At 47.5% G+C, this 16,026-nt stretch overlaps 1 protein-coding gene across 4 annotated transcripts in view; it reads left to right on the top strand.

Annotated features, from left to right (window-relative positions):
- IL12RB1 (interleukin 12 receptor subunit beta 1) overlaps positions 1–16,026 on the top strand; it is a 30,609-nt gene that overhangs the window by 10,104 nt on the left and 4,479 nt on the right. For 2 of the 4 annotated variants that reach the window (XM_079960608.1, XM_079960607.1), the window contains 9 exons: positions 1,167–1,293; positions 1,815–1,999; positions 2,833–2,978; positions 6,978–7,026; positions 7,639–7,749; positions 8,148–8,230; positions 9,834–10,053; positions 12,281–12,430; positions 14,150–14,254. In XM_079960608.1, coding sequence (XP_079816734.1) covers positions 1,167–1,293; positions 1,815–1,999; positions 2,833–2,978; positions 6,978–7,026; positions 7,639–7,749; positions 8,148–8,230; positions 9,834–10,053; positions 12,281–12,430; positions 14,150–14,254 — 1,176 coding nt within the window. Of the gene's footprint in view, positions 1–1,166; positions 1,294–1,814; positions 2,000–2,832; positions 2,979–6,977; positions 7,027–7,638; positions 7,750–8,147; positions 8,231–9,833; positions 10,054–12,280; positions 12,431–14,149; positions 14,255–16,026 lie in introns of those variants that run through there. The other 2 variants (XM_079960609.1, XM_079960610.1) reach the window with 2 other exon arrangements.

The raw sequence follows: 16,026 nt of genomic DNA, 5'->3' as shown, positions 1-16,026 counted from the left end.
CCTTCAGGTATACAGGACCGAGGCCGTTTAGGGCTTTAAAGGTCAGCACCAACACTTTGAATTGTGCTCAGAAACGTATAACAGTATAACAAAACAATAATGCATGTCACAAAAAGAAAAAAAATTCCTATACAATAAATTCCATTTTGCACCTCGGCTGCGTGCATTTTTGCAAGTAAATAGGTCAGGAGAACAACAGAGAGTCGAGGAAATGGTGCTTTTCTCCCTGAAGTCAGTGCAAAGGAAATTGTGCACAGAAACAGGGAGGCGGCAGGTTCTGCGCTGCACAAACTCTCTCGTGAACCACACAGGATTATCTCAGAAGGGGGCAAAGTTTATCTCTCCTGCCTTTTTAAAAAGTGGTTTTTGTGTGGCAGGGCCTATTGGGTTATTGTCTTTATTTTAATTAGGTATTTTGTGGTTTCTATATCTTGATTTTATTCTGTGAACTGCCCTGAGACCCCCAGGTATAGGGGGCGGTATATAAATTTGAGGAAGAAGAGGAAGAATATTTGAGTAGCTGAATCGCAAACCCTCCCAATATCCCGATTTCCCAGTTCTGGATTTACAGAAGCCGTCCCAGTTTCTGATGTGATCCTGCAATTTCCCACTTTTCCTTAGGACGTCCCTATTTTCAGGGGAGAAACGTTGGAGGGGATGGAATAGGACGTCCCTATTTTCAGGGGAGAAACGTTGGAGGGGATGGAATAGGACGTCCCTATTTTCATGGGAGAAACGTTGGAGGGGATGGAATAGGACGTCCCTTTTTTCAGGGGAGAAACGTTGGAGGGGATGGAATAGGATGTCCCTATTTTCAGGGGAGAAACGTTGGAGGGGATGGAATAGGACGTCCCTATTTTCAGGGGAGAAACGTTGGAGGGGATGGAATAGGACGTCCCTATTTTCACGGGAGAAATGTTGGAGGGGATGGAATAGGACGTCCCTATTTTCAGGGGAGAAACGTTGGAGGGGATGGAATAGGACGTCCCTCTTTTCAGGGGAGAAACGTTGGAGGGGATGGAATAGGACGTCCTTATTTTCACGGGAGAAATGTTGGAGGGGATAGAATAGGACGTTCCTATTTCCAGGGGAGAAACGTTGGAGGGGATGGAATAGGACATCCCTATTTCCAGGGGAGAAACGTGGATGTCTTTTGCACTGCCCAGGTGACGAAGGAGCCCCCCGAAATCTGAACTGCTTCAAGGCCTGCTGCTGCGGGACAAAAGAGTGTCGCCCCAAGTGCAGCTGGGAGGCCAAGGGCCGGATGGGGGCCAGCTACACCCTCCATCTTTGGTGAGCAAAGGGGGCACAAGGGGCAGGTAATTCAGGGGGAATTTGGACAGCGGAGCGTTGGAGCACTTTATTGGGAGTGGGAAAATCATCATTTCCTTAATAACAATTGCAACAATTTATTTAACTAAAACAACAAGGTTATAACATATGTATCCATGTTTGTTAACTGATGTGGTTAAACAATTTTTTTAGCACACATGAAAAACTTAAAACACATCCTTATTTTCTGATGAATAGTCTTTGGACTATAATGTAACTTAAACAGAAAATCTTTAGAAAGATTTTCCCTCCGAAAGCATTTTATTTTAAAAATCCGATTTAAATTTTAAAAAATTCAATTTAAATTTTAAAAATCCAATTTAAATTTAACAAAAAATATTTTTTAAAAATAATTTTTATCCACCCTGATTAGGAATTATAGCTTCACCGGTTGGATTTCTGCCTCTCTCAGGCTGCCGACACGCACTCTTTTCCCTTTCCTGTTTTCTGGCTGGTCAAAGATTCGTCCTCTTTCCCCGCAGGTACCCTGACCACCCGCCTGGCGAAAGGCACGCCACTTTCGAGACCGGGAACACCACCTCCCTGCTTTTGGATCGGATCCGCGTCTACATGGGGGTGAACGTCACCGTCTGGGTGGAGAGCCGGGCTGGTGAAGGCGTTCCTCCTCTGCGGTCGAACAACCTCACCCTGGTGATCAACCAAGCCGGTAGGCTGGAAACAGCAAGCGGGGTGGGATAGATGACTTTGGGGGTCCCTTCCCAATCGACATCCCTATGTTTCTATGAGGTGGGGATATACAGCATGCGAAAGAGGAGATATGAGCATAGCTGCCAACCGTCCTTTATTTGGTGGGAAAGTCCCTTATCCCAGCGCTGTGTCCCGCTGCTGTCCCTTAAATTTCCCGGGTTTCAAAGGAAGCAGCTCCTCTCCCTCCCTCCCTGCCAGCCAGGGAGAAGGGAGGCTCCAACTGTGTTGCTTGGCTGCGTTGCTCACCCAATAAGGAGTCCAAGAACGACTGGGGGGTGGAGCTTGCATGCCTTGTGCCGATCAAATCGGCCGCCTTGCCTGGGGACTCGCCTTTGCTCAGCGCTTCCCAGCGGAGAGGTGACGGTGGTTTCCCTTGCTGCATCCCCTTTGCCGGGTTGCTGCGCTGTGGGAACCACCGCTTGAGGCTTTGCTTGGCTGCTGGCTGGGCTTTCTGCCTTTGGCTCGGAGGGGCTCAGAAGTTGAACATACCTGTGCTCCGAAAATCCCTTATTTTGGCTGCTGGTCCCTTATTTTCGAGGCTGCTGGTCCCTTATTTTCAAATCTGTAAGTTGACAGCTAGGGATATGAGAGCCAAATATCTCACAGGAGAGGGAGTGAGCTTGTTTTCTCCAGGACTCGAACCCGCGACTTCGACCGCCGGAATTTGGATGGGCGACCACAGGTTGAGATTTTGGCATGGCAGAGGGTTGGACTAGATGACTTTAGGGGTCCCTTCCAACAATTCTGTGATTCTAGGAGCTTTTTCTCCCAGCCTCCACCCTCTCATTGCAGTCAGGCTCGAAGCACCCACAGAAATCAACTTTTCAAGGTCAAGAGGCCACATGACCCTAACGTGGCACGAACCCCACAATTGCTGCCCTTCCTCCCGGGAAAACCAGGTCAGGATACGGACAGCAGCGCACGCCAACTGGACCGCGGTAAGTTGGCCGTCGAGACCCCAAGGAGAGGGTGTCTTTAAATTTGGGTTCCGGGATAGAAGAATAATAATATGATAATTATTTATACCCTGCCCATCTGGCTGGGTTTCCCCAGCCACTCTGTGTGGCTCCCAACAGAACCTTAAAAACACAATAAAACATCAAACATTAAAAACTCCCCTAAACAGGGCTGCCTTCAGATGTCTCCTAAAAGTCAGGTAGTTGTTTATTTCATCTGATGGGAGGGTGTTCCACAGGGTGGGCGCCACCACTGAGAAGGCCCTCTGCCTGGTTCCCTGTAACTTCACTTCTCTCAGGGAGGGAACTGCCAGAAGGCCCTCGGGAGAGGGACCCCGGTGTCCGGGGTGGAGATGCTCCTTAAGGGATACTGGGCCGTTTAGGGCTTTCAAGGTGTTACAGTAAAATCTGGGTGCGAGGCTGCTCTGCCACCCAGCTCGTCGGACTAAGTCCGCGGGTCCCTGCGGAGGAAAATGAGCTCAGCCGGAGACAGGAGCAAACTGCAGAAGATCCAAGTTTATTGCGCAACAGGTTCAAGGCGAGATTGAACAGCGAGAAAAGGGGTGACATGAACTTTTGAAACTTCCCTCCATGTCCCAGAATACAGTGCAAAATACATCCCAGTTACATCATGAATACATTAAGAAGAGGCTGGGTTACACAGGATTAACATATGGAGGAGGGAGGGGGGAATATGCAGAGCTGGAGATATGCGCAGATAAGCACACCCTGAGTACAGGTGATGAGAAGACAATGGTCCATGTACTGGCATTGCCCGGAGGAAAGATTTGGCAGAGTGATTTGACAGGATTAGGGTCTTGACACCTTGCCTGAGGGATTATGGAGGACAGGGGAGGTGTCATGGAGTCCTAGAGAAATTGAGCAAATTGGCACGTTGAGTTTCTATGAATTTTATAGATTTTAGTCCCTTTTGACATTGACAATTGGAAATAAATGGATATATTGTATCGAAGAAGAAGGTGAAGAAGACATGCCCCCCCCCCCTTCCGTATCAGTGGTCAGCACCAACACTTTGAATTGTGCCTGGAAACGTCCTGGGAGCCAATGCAGGTCTTTCAGGACCAGTGTTATATGGTCCCAGCGGCCACTCCCAGTCCCCAGTCTGGCTGCCGCATTCTGGATTAGTTGTAGTTTCCGGGTCACCTTCAAAGGCAGCCCCATGGAGAGCGCATGGCAGTAGTCCAAGCGGGAGATAACCAGAGCATGCACCACTCTGGCCAGACAGTCTGAGCACAGGGAGGGTCTCATCCTGCGTCCCAGGTGGAGCCGCCCTGGACACAGAACTGACCTGCGCCTCCATGGACAGCGGTGAGTCCAAAATGACTCCCAGGCTGCGCACCTGGTCCTTCGGGGGCACAGTCACCCCATTCAGGACCAGGGAGTCCCCCACACCTGCCCACCTCCTGTCCCCCAAAACAATATTGCCCAAGGTAAGGATGGAAGGGCCTCTCTTAGTCAGCAGAGCAGGAGGCTCTCAGATCCAGTGCCAGATTTACGTATAAGCTAAACAAGCTCTAGTTTAGGGCCCCACTCTCTTGGGGGCCCCCAAAAATTAAATGGAAAAAAACTGGATGTACATTTAAAATATAATATAAAAAGCAAATAAAGTAAAACCTACATGCAGCAACAGTGTTTTGTGTTGTGGAGGCTCCTCTGGTGTAAGTCATGGGCCCCGCCTGCTAGCCTGCTCCCTCAAATATCCCTGCTTTGCTCCTTTCTATATAGAGGGTGCCAACATTCTGCATGGACGGGTTGCAGGGCAAGATGGGCAAATGGCTTGAGATACCTCTGAGGTCCATCAATGACCATCTAGTACAGGCATCCCCAAATTCGGCCCTCCAGATGTTTTGGGACTACAACTCCCATCATCCCTAGCTCACAGGACCAGTGGTCAGGGATGATGGGAACTGTAGTCCCAAAACATCTGGAGGGCTGAGTTTGTGTAGGCCTGATATAACATATATTCAACACGAAAAACAGCGAAAATTTGTTGTGGACAAAGGACAGCTGAACATAGAAAGGGCCCCGTTACCTTGAGGAGTTGAGGGGCGCATCAACTTAAATTTGGCCCTGGTCTCTGGTCGTGGGTTTGTGCCCCTCGTTGGGTGAAAGATTTGTGCCCCACAGCGGGTTGGGATGGATGAGCTGGGGGTGCCCCTCCTCGCCCAACAATTCTGCAATTCCACGGCGGAGCTCTGAGGAATCCAGAATTGGCAGCCTCGCTTATGCCGCCCCCAAACAGCTGCTTGAAATCTCCCTGTTATGTAAAGGGCACAGGGCACAAAGGGTGACGCAACCCCCCCGGCCAGCTGTTCTGCAGCTGTTGCAAAATAAACGGGGTGTGTGTGTGAGAGAGAGAAATAAATAACCCGGACTTGCAAGCGTCCGATGGCAGCCGGGGCTTCCGCAGAGCCAGGATTACGGCGTCAAATCTAACGGGATCAGGGGGTTCCTAGCGGGAATTTAAACGCAGACACCCACATAAGTCTTACGTAAGCTTCCTGCATATGATGCGGATAATAGAATCGTAGAGTCGGGGACACCGGGGGGTCATCCAGCCCAACCCGCTGCCATGCAGGAAACTCAGATCTGGGGGTGCCCCAGTCTTGGTGCGTATTTAGGGTGGCGCTCGTCCTGTCCTGCGAGTCGGGAGCCACAGCTCAGGGGGAGAACCTGCAGAGCCCCGAAACTAAGGAATTGGTGCTGCTGGCATCATAATAATAATAATAATAATAATAATAATAATAATAATAATAATAATTTTTTATTTATACCTCACCCTTCCCAGTTTAAAAACTGGGCTCAGGGCAGCTAACAGCAAATATACAACATTGATTAAAATGCGGCATAAAACAGCATATAATACAGCATAAATGCAGCATCAATGTCAATAAAATTCTAAAATTCAGGGGCCATTTGCAGGAGGGATCCCAGTCAGTAGACATCAAATAATCACTGGCCAAGTTGGGCCAGCAAGGAGACCAGGGAAGAGTTAAATGTGGGGTCCCAGAAGGGTTTCTTCATAGAAAAGGAAAGGGGAAAAAGGAATAGAGGATCAGGCTAATTCAAACTGGAGGCCAGGTGGAATAGCTCTGTCTTACAGGCCCACCAGGTCGGAGCCACCACTGAAAAAGCCCTGGCCCTGGGGGAGGATAATTTGGCTTCTTTAGGGCCTGGGACCTTTAAACTATTATTATTATTCATGGGCCTTAGCCCTTTCTATAATTTCGAAGGAAAAGGTCACCAATCCGGTTTAAATTCTTCCCTTGCCAGCCATTTCTTAGGAAACAGCAAGGAATGTCCATTCCTTGGTTGTGAAAGGAGGCTGACACTGTCTACTCGGAAGTCATCGTTTGAATGGGGGGCTTTTATCTGTTTCCGCAGTCGCACAATCAGTCCATCAGTAGCTGAACTGGGTTCCGCACAGTCCCAAAAACAAGTTACTGTAACCGAAAAAGCCTCCAAAACGCAAAATAAATAGCAATAACAAAAGCACCAAATTTATCCAATCTGGAAGTCCGTTTGACTTCTGAAATGTTCGGAAACCGAGGCACGGCTTCTGATTGGTGCAAGCGCCCCAGAAATAATAGCCGACAGCCGCAGCGACGTTTGGCTTCTAAAAAACGTTCGGAAACCGGAACACTCACTTCCGGGTTTGGGGCATTTGGGAACCAAACTGTACTCAATTTATTCTACTCCTGCAAATGTTTTAATTTGCAGCCATGATTGTATATCGAAGCAAACTTCCACCGTCCTTTTCTAACTATCTATCCGTAAGTCCCAAAGCAGAAAACGAATTCTGGTTTCGGTGGAAAATCCGTCACCTTCAAATTCAGGAGAAACTTGCGGACGGGGAGAATAGGATGTCCGTATTTTCTTAGGAGAAATATTGGAGGGGGTGGACTGGGAGGGGCAGCGGAGACCCCACTTTTCTTGAGCCTCGTCTTGTCTCGATTTTAGGGGAACTGCAAAACTCAGGAGGAGCACAAAAACAGGGAAATCGTCGCAGGTGAGATGTCTCTGGCGGACAATTTGGACTCGATTTCATGTTTCTTCGTTTTATGTTTCTTTGTTTTTCTACGAAATCGTTTTCATTGGTTTTGCAAATGCAAAGCTACGAATAAACACCAACACAAACAAATTGTACCAAATCAGCCACAGATTCACTCAGATTTAACGTAATTTTTACCAAAACTGGTTCGCCGCACTCTGCTCTCCAGGCGTCTAAGGTTTTTTTAAAAGTGGTTTTACAATTAAACACAAACTAGTAAAAACATATCTGTCTAAAGAGATACTGTGAATCTTGAGATCTCCCCCCCTTCCCCTCTGTGTGGTCCCATTTTAAATATCTACAATAGCATCTTCATCCGTATCAAACCATATTGTCCATAATAATTTTTACACTACAAGTGAGTCAAAATCCTGCCAATGTTTCCATCTGCTTACATTGGTCTCCTAGATAACTTATAATTTTTTCCCCTTCTTTTGTAAAGTTTTTATCCTCTCGGTTTCTGATTTTTCTGGTCAGTTTTGCCATTTCGGCATTCGATCTCTGGGATCGAATAAACAGCAAGGTGGTTTCCGTTTGCGGTTTGACTCCTATCTCCGCCGCTTTCCCCAGTCAGGTGCCCCATGGAAGGGAACGCTCCGTACGAAGTCCAAGTCCGATATCGGATCTCTGGTCCCTACAGCGACTGGAGCGACTGGAGCCAGTCTGTCTTCGTTCCGGCCGGTGAGTTTGCTGTTTCACCCAGCTGTTATAAGGAAAAAAAACTGCTCCTTTTCCCTTATGGGGTATCCAAGAGCCCCTATAGAGTCCTTAAGTGGGTTCCCTATTGGTAGGAGGAAACCAAAGACAACACAAAAGGAAAGAGGGATGAGGAGGGAAGAGGAAACCAAGCGAGCTCAGACTCCAAAACTCAGACTCCAGATGTAATATGCAATGGGAGAAATGTGAGGCTGGGCTAGGCAGATCTTTGCCATTTGTTGCAGACAAAGGACAGCTGGACATAGAAAGGGCCCTGTTACCTTCAGGAGCCGAGGGCCACATCAAACCAAATTCCGGCCCTGGGTAGCAGGGAGCCCAGAAGCACGTGGCGATGCCAATGAAATGTGTTTTGCCCCTTCCAGAACTACTCAAGAGCCCAGAACTCAGTTGCCGCGCAGAGCCTCTTGGGGGAAATGGCCAAAGGAGGGTGACCCTGGAATGGGAGGTAGGTAGAGGGGGTTGGGCCACTTCTGACCCCTGGTTCCCTGACCGTTCCTCATCCGGCTCGGTTTCCAGACCCTTGACCATCTCAGTCTCCCTCCTCTGCCCACCTTCCAGCTTCTCATCATCCTTCTTAAATTGTGGTACCCAGAAATGGACACAGGATTCCAGGTGGGGTCTGGAGGTTGGAGGATGGATGGCGGCTAACACATGGAGGTTGAATCCTGACAAGACAGAAGTCCTGTTTTTTTTGGGGGGGCAGGGTGGGAATCCCTGGTCCTAAATGGGGACAACTGTACTCTTTGGGTTCCGTCAGTCAACCGGCTACAAATCCGTCGTTCAATGCACATTTTCCCAGCTTCTCTGCAAGAATTTAATGGGGGGATTTCAAGATAATCTACACCCATGGCGTTCCCCTGATCTGCCAAGCTTGTAACTCCATCAAAAAAGAGAGAAATGGCACATTGTGTACATGGACTGGGAGCAAGAGCCAAACTCATGACAGCAGGATGAAAAACATCAAATATCCTTTATTAGGCATAGCAAACCACACATGATCAGACAGACACCGTATACAAGAGGTGCAAAATACGAGCTCAGCCTAACAAGGTTTGTCCCAGTCAGATCTTTAACCCCAGAGGAAATCAATTTGCATAAATAATACAACACAACACTACCACATCACCAATCAATTAAGAACCACTAAATCTCTTTATAATGGCCCAGTCTTTCTACATGGACAGCACTCAGAAATCCAGCCACTGTTAAAATAATTTGATCGTTCCTGTCCGAAAGCAGGTCCTGAACCGTTGGTAGCGTAGATTTCAGCCTACTGAGTGGTAAAGCCACTAATAATTGTCTTCTGGCATCAATGCCAGAAAGAAAAGAAAAGAAAATATGCTCCAAAATATCAGGTTCCTGTTTACTACGTTTGCAGAGACGCTCTGGTTCTGGGAGAGTGAAATATCTTCCTCTCACTATCAACGAGGGAAACATATTAAATCCGGCTAACATAAACAGGTCTGTATAGTTCAAGCCATGGTTTTCCCAGTAGAGATGTATGGAAGTGAGAGCTGGACCATCAAGAAGGCTTATCGCCAAAGAATGGATGCTTTTGAATTCTGGTGCTGGAGGAGACTCTTGAGAGTCCCATGGACTGCAAGAAGATCCAACCTCTCCATTCGGAAGGAAATCAGCCCTGAGTGCTGACTGGAAGGACAGATCCTGAAGCTGAAGCTCCAATACTTTGGCCACCTCATGAGAAGAGAAGACTCCCTGGAAAAGACCCTGATGTTGGGAAAGATGGAGGGCGCAAGGAGAAGGGGACGACAGAGGACGAGATGGGGGGACAGTGTTCTCGAAGCTACCAGCATGAGAGAGGCAGTGGAAGACAGGAGGGCCTGGCGTGCTCTGGTCCAGGGGGTCACCAAGAGGCGGACACCACTAAACGACTCAACAACAACAACATAAACAGCCTCAGCAAGGATGGAAACCTGCCTGTTTTTCATCCTGCATTTCTGGTCCACCCCGCAGGGACGTTGTGGCAAAGGGAATGCCGTGAGCTGCAAAAATATCTGGCCCATAACCCTGACTTTCCTCTGTTGCAGAAGCCCAGCCGGGAACAAGGGGAGGTGAGGTACAACTTGATGTTTGCCCTGCTTCCCTGCCTCTGCCTGTACGAATCGGTGAACGTATCTGAGAAGATAAACGGGACTTCCTTCCAAACCTTTCTGTCGGGGGCCGAGTACAACATCTCCCTGCAAGCCGCCAACACGGCCAGCCAGTCCCCCGTCTCCTTTTGCAGGCTCCCGGCAGAGCAAGCCGCAGGTTGGTCCCTGAAAACCAGAGGGCTACTGTCTGCAGCACGCGAGGAGAAAGGAACAGGGAGGGATGAGGAAGAAAGCAAACCCAGCTGCCCATTCTTAAACCCCAAGGCGGGGCATGGGGTATCCCTAGAGGGGAAATTGAGGTGCCAATCACTCTTTGGAAAGCTGGTGCCACCGGTTCAAGTCCATCAGTTTTGAAAAAATGTGCAATTAATTAATCGCCCCTTATCGACACCATTGTCTTGCTTTTATTATTATCGATTTTTATTAGTAAGAATAATAATAGTTTATTATTTATACCCCGCCCATCTGGCTGGGCTTCCCCTGCCACTCTGGGCGGCTTCCAACCAAATATTAAAATACAATAATACATCAAACATTAAAAGCTTCCCTAAACAGGGCTGCCTTCAGGTGTCTTCTAAAAGTTTCTAGTAGGTTTTTAACAAGTTTACTTTACATGCAATATATCATTCACTTATATGTTTTTGGATTCCCCAACTCTCTCGTGCTGATTTTTTTTGTCCTTTTCCTTTGTATGTTCCTTGTTCCGTAACTCCATCCTAACATCATTTCCGTTTTTCCTCCACTGCTCGTATCTCAGCTTGTCATTATCTTCATTGCAAACAACAATTCTGAATAATTTTTTTTAATAGGGTAGGAGGGCTGGAGGTGGGTTTACTGAGCGGGCAGTGACCCCAGAAAAATTAGGAACTTTTGATCCAGTCTCCTGTTTTGTGCGGGTTGTTGTTGTCGCTTAACGATTCGTAATATAATTCTTATCCGGAATAAAACCATTTCCCCCAGGGAACCTTTGCGTTCCCCTTTAAGGCAACGCCTGCTAAAATTAAGGGATCGCTGCTAGAACTTGCGCAGCGATTGAATCAGACAGCTGTCAGTCTTCGCTTCACGGCGGACGGAATTGCAGAGGCAAAAGCTTCGCTCGGCAAAACGGGGATTGCGGGTGATTGGTGTCTGACTCCGCCCGTGTTCCCAAACGTCCCAAATGCCAGGGTTGCGGGAGGTCAGGATCAGACCCGTGGCCACCCACCCCCGTCATCCCTGACCATTGGCACAATCTGGCCAGAACCTCCAGCTGTAGGAGCAGTCTACTGCGATTCCTAGGTTTCTATGGTTATTTGGCCCCTGTGAGAGAGCAGGTTGCTGGTCTGATCCACCTGTCAGCCAGCCTCTTCATAATTTCTTACATCTTTACTGTGTTGCTTTCCTATTCTGGGAACCAGACCCAGAAGGGAGAATCGCCTCCCATTGTCAGGTTCCTCTGCCCGTTTCTGACCCCGTCTCAAGGCTCCATCCTCTCCCCCATCTCTTTTAAATCAGAACCAGTGAAGGTCCGGTGTGAATGTCTGGAGGCGATTGAAGGATGGATGGCAATTTAATGGATTGAGGTTGAATCCTGACAAGACAGAAGGACCGCTTATGGGGAACAGGGGGCAGTTGGGTGTGGGCGACTTCCTGGTCCTGAATGGGGCGACTGTGCCCCCGAAGGACCAGGTGCGCAGCCTGGGAGTCATTTTGGACTCACTGCTGTCCATGGAGGCACAGGTCAGTTCTGTGTCCAGGGCAGCTCCATCTGGGATGCAGGATGAGACCCTCCCTTCCCGCGGACTGTCTCGCCAGAGTGGTGCATGCTCTGGTTATCTCCCGCTTGGACTACTGCAATGCGCTCTCCGTGGGGCTACCTTTGAAGGTGACCCAGAAACTGCAACTAATCCAGAAAGTGGCAGTTAGGCTGCGGACTGGGAGTGGAGACTATATAACACCGGGCCTGAAAGACCTACATTGGCTCCCAGGACGTTTCTGGACACAATTCAAAGTGTTGGTACTGACCTTTAAAGCCCTAAATGGCCTCAGTCCAGTAGACCTGAAGGAGCGTCTCCACCCCGGACACCGGGGTCCCTCTCCCGAGGGCCTCCTGGCGGTTCCCTCCCTGTGAGAAGCAAAGTTACAGGGAAGCAGGCAGAGGGCCTTCTCGGTGGTGGCGCCCGCCCTGTGGAACGCCCTCCCACCAGATGTCAAGGAAATAAACAACTACCTGACTTTTAGAAGACATCTGAAGGCAGCCCTGTTTAGGGAAGCTTTCAATGTTTGATGTTTTATCGTGTTTTTAAGGTTCTGTTAGGAGACGCCCAGAGTGGCTGGGGAAACCCATCCAGATGGGTGGGGTATAATTTTTATTATTAATATTATTATTATTATTCTGACCCCAGTAGGTCCCACCTTCCAGGAGGTCATCCAGTCCGGCAGGAACTTCTCAGTGACTTGGGGGACGAACCATGAAGTCATCTGCTTCGAAAAGGACCCGGGAAGGTCGTGCGAGGTCGACGACACCCAAGAGGTCAACGAGACCAGCTGGTCAGGCAGGTTCTCTTCCACTGGCCTCTTATTTGTGTTTCTTTTGAAAAATAAGAACAGATCAAATAAGAAAAATAAGAACAGATCAAAATTCTCAAAACCACAAATGGGTTTCATCCGATGTAAAAAATCGATCTGAATGACGCTTCAGGGGGAGTTGGATGGGTGAGAAAAGAAGGGAATCATAGAATCCTAGAGTTGGAAGAGACCCCAAGGGCCATCGAGTCCAACCCCCTGCCAAGCAGGAAACACCATCAGAGCACTCCTGACATATGGTTGTCAAGCCTCTGCTTAAAGACCTCCAAAGAAGGAGACTCCACCACACTCCTTGGCAGCAAATTCCACTGTTGAACAGCTCTTACTGTCAGGAAGTTCTTCCTAATGTTTAAGGGAAGAGAGGCTAGGTACGCCTTCCTTTTTCTTTAATGGAGTTCCTGCTCCATGCAGGCTGGTTGTTTAGCAGAATCAACATCCTTTTTCAAAACCCTCTCAGCTGTTTATATAAAATATAAAAGCAAATGATCGCTGAAAAGGAGTTCAGAACAAGCAGAAATCGGAACTACTTCTTCTTATTTTTTTAAAGAATATATACATGCAACAAAAAACAATTCAAAATGCAAATATTGAGATTACTCTGAACTTCACCCCATTATTTCCAAGGGTCCTAAATGATAATTTACAACTGCATATCAATATTTTATCCAAATTTTTACCCTTCTAAATTATCCGTTACTTTACAAGTGTGGTTAAAATCCTGCTAACATTTCAACCTGCGGTCTCGTAAATAAACTTTTCCCGTTCCCTTTTAAAGTTCTTGTCTTCTTGATTTCTGAGCTTCCCGGTTAATTTTGACACGGAAAGCTGAACTTCTGAGCAAAGAGCAGCCGTTCATAGCCATGCTCAGATTAAAACGCATGTCCGTTTTCACATGTCTGGACAGGCGTGTCTAAATGAAAATTTTTTTAAAAGGGGTTCAAGCCTAAAATAGGACAGTATAAAAGTCCAGCCAGCCCCAGTTTTTCTTTCGCAAAGCTGTTTTGCAAAGAGCCGGAGTAAATGTGTTTCATAAGATGAGCCCGACTCCGTCAGAAGATGTCAGCGTCACGGAGAAATTGAGGGGAACTGATTCCCGGGAAACTCTGCAAAGGGAGTGCAGCGACCCTGCTGAGTCTGCTAAATGGAGTATTATGGGATGCTGCTCATAGCTAGACTGGGCAGCTGTGGGGATTAACAGAGTGCCATCCTTGGGCTCTGATTTTGCAGGATTGGCTCCCCTAAAATGGGAGCATTTAGGGATATCATCATCATCATCATTATTATTATTATTATTATTATTATTATTATTACCGTGGTGCCTTGGTTCTCAACCTTAATCCGTTCCAAAACCAAAGCGTTCCAAAAGCAAGGCGCACTGCTTTCCCATAGCAAGTCATGCAAAACGGATTAATCCCTTCCAGACTTTTAAAAACAGCCATTGAATGTGAATTTTACTTTCCAGCAAGACCATCGATCCACAAAACGAAAGCAACTACCAATGCACTGTAGTATAAAATATATAAGGCAGTATTGTAGATGATGAAAATTAAAATGAATGTTTTTTTTCTTAGCTTCGCTGATGATGGTCATTGTTTAGATGGGGGGCTTTTATCCATTTCTGCAGTCACACAAGGTTTTAGGCCCTTCAGATATTCTCCGAATCCCTGACTGTGTCCTCCTTTTTTCAGGGGTCCTGGAGTCTGACGTCTGCACCCGCCTGGCGGTCCATGGATGGGACCCGGACGAAAACGCCTGGTCAACACTGGGCCTCGTGCGCCTCTTCCACAGGAGCGGTGCGTCTATCTGCTTTTCCTCAAGCTCTCACGGTCCAGTCTAGGGGCGATCAAAGTCTGCGTTTATAGGCAATTTGTTCCTTCCCCTCACCCTCCCAAATGCTTTCTTGTTGTTTAGTCGTTTAGTGGTGTCCGCCTCTTCATGACCCCCTGGACCAGAGCACGCCAGGCCCTCCTGTCTTCCACTGCCTCCCGCAGTTTGGTCAAACTCATGCTGGTAGCCTCGAGAACACTGTCCCACCATCTCGTCCTCCGTCGTCCCCTTCTCCTTGTGCCCTCCATCTTTCCCAACATCAGGGTCTTTTCCAGGGAGTCTTCTCTTCTCATGAGGTGGCCAAAGTCTTGGAGCCTCAGCTTCAGGATCTGTCCTTCCAGTGAGCACTCAGGGCTGATTTCCTTCCGAATGGAGAGGTTGGATCTTCTTGCAGTCCATGGGACTCTCAAGAGTCTCCTCCAGCACCAGAATTCAAAAGCATCCATTCTTCGGCGATCAGCCTTCTTGATGGTCCAGCTCTCACTTCCATACATCGCTTTACTGATGTATGGCCAAATACATCATACATTTACCAATTACATTTACCAAAATGCTTTACTGATGTTAAAAAATCTCAATCACACACAGTCTGTAGTCCGCTCGCAGTAGGGGTACAATATGGGCATGTCTTTAAGTTAACATCTTACATTAAAAACCTGACAGTACCAAATTATCGAAGGCTTTTCACCAAAGCCAGACTAAACGTCTTTCCTTCTGCAGTGTTGAGAGGAGTTCCCTACCAGGACGGACTTTGCTCGTGTGCTCAAGACATCGACTCCATAAAACATAGTTTGTTGCACTGTGCAAAATACGAGCAAGCCAGGGCTCAACTGATATTACCCTTGCTGGTACCTTTCCCAGGAAAATCAGAGGCTCACTATGTCAGGTTCCTATTGGAAGACCGGACAAATGCTAGAACATTAGCAGTGGCAAAGTTTTTATCGGTGGTTGCAAGAACCAATGATCCCTATATTCTGAACAAAATGCTTGTTTAACCTGGAGGTAGGCTGTCTGAATTGTGCATTGCTTTGTAACGATTTGTTGGGTCTCTGAACCGTAATAATGATTGATGATGATGATGATGATGATGTTAAAAAGATATGACAGACCAATGTATATATAATCAAAACAGAAATACAAAAAGAAAACCGCGTGATCCGTTCTTCTTAAATTCCCAGGGACTTCCCGCCACGCCAGCCTGTATTTACTGCTTGTTTTATTTGGCGCGTTCTCTTTGCAATCCCCATTAATATCCCCTCTTATAATTCCCCATCATATCACAGCAGTCATGCAAGTCCTTTATGTCGGTACAATAACCTTTTCAACATTTTCTTATACATATCCCATTTTCAAAGAAACGTTCGCTCGGTATTACCTCCCAGCTTGCCTTTCCGCCAGCTCTGCGAACTCCAACAATTTGTTCCTGTGTTGGCGAGTTTGTATAAGTCTTCGACGCAATCGTAGAAGGGGAGCCCCATCGATATTTCCCCCTATTCATCAGAATTGGTCTTTTGGGCGTGGTCAGGGCGCAGAGAGCCCACGGGGAATTATTGTATTTTAATATTTTGTTAGAAACCACCTAGAGTGGCTGGGGAAATGGGGTATAAATAAATTATTATTATTATTATTATTATTATTATTATTATTATTATCCTTTTGTAAGAGGTTCCATGTGCTGGGATCCTGCCCTCTTTATCCCACCCTTCCCTGACTCCCTCTTCCCTCTTTCCCTATCTTT

This window comes from Podarcis cretensis (genome assembly GCF_951804945.1).
Source record: "Podarcis cretensis genome assembly, chromosome: 18".
Taxonomy (NCBI): Eukaryota; Metazoa; Chordata; class Lepidosauria; order Squamata; family Lacertidae; genus Podarcis; species Podarcis cretensis.
Note: the sequence above shows the minus strand (reverse complement) of the source record. Positions and strands in the feature narration are given on the sequence as shown.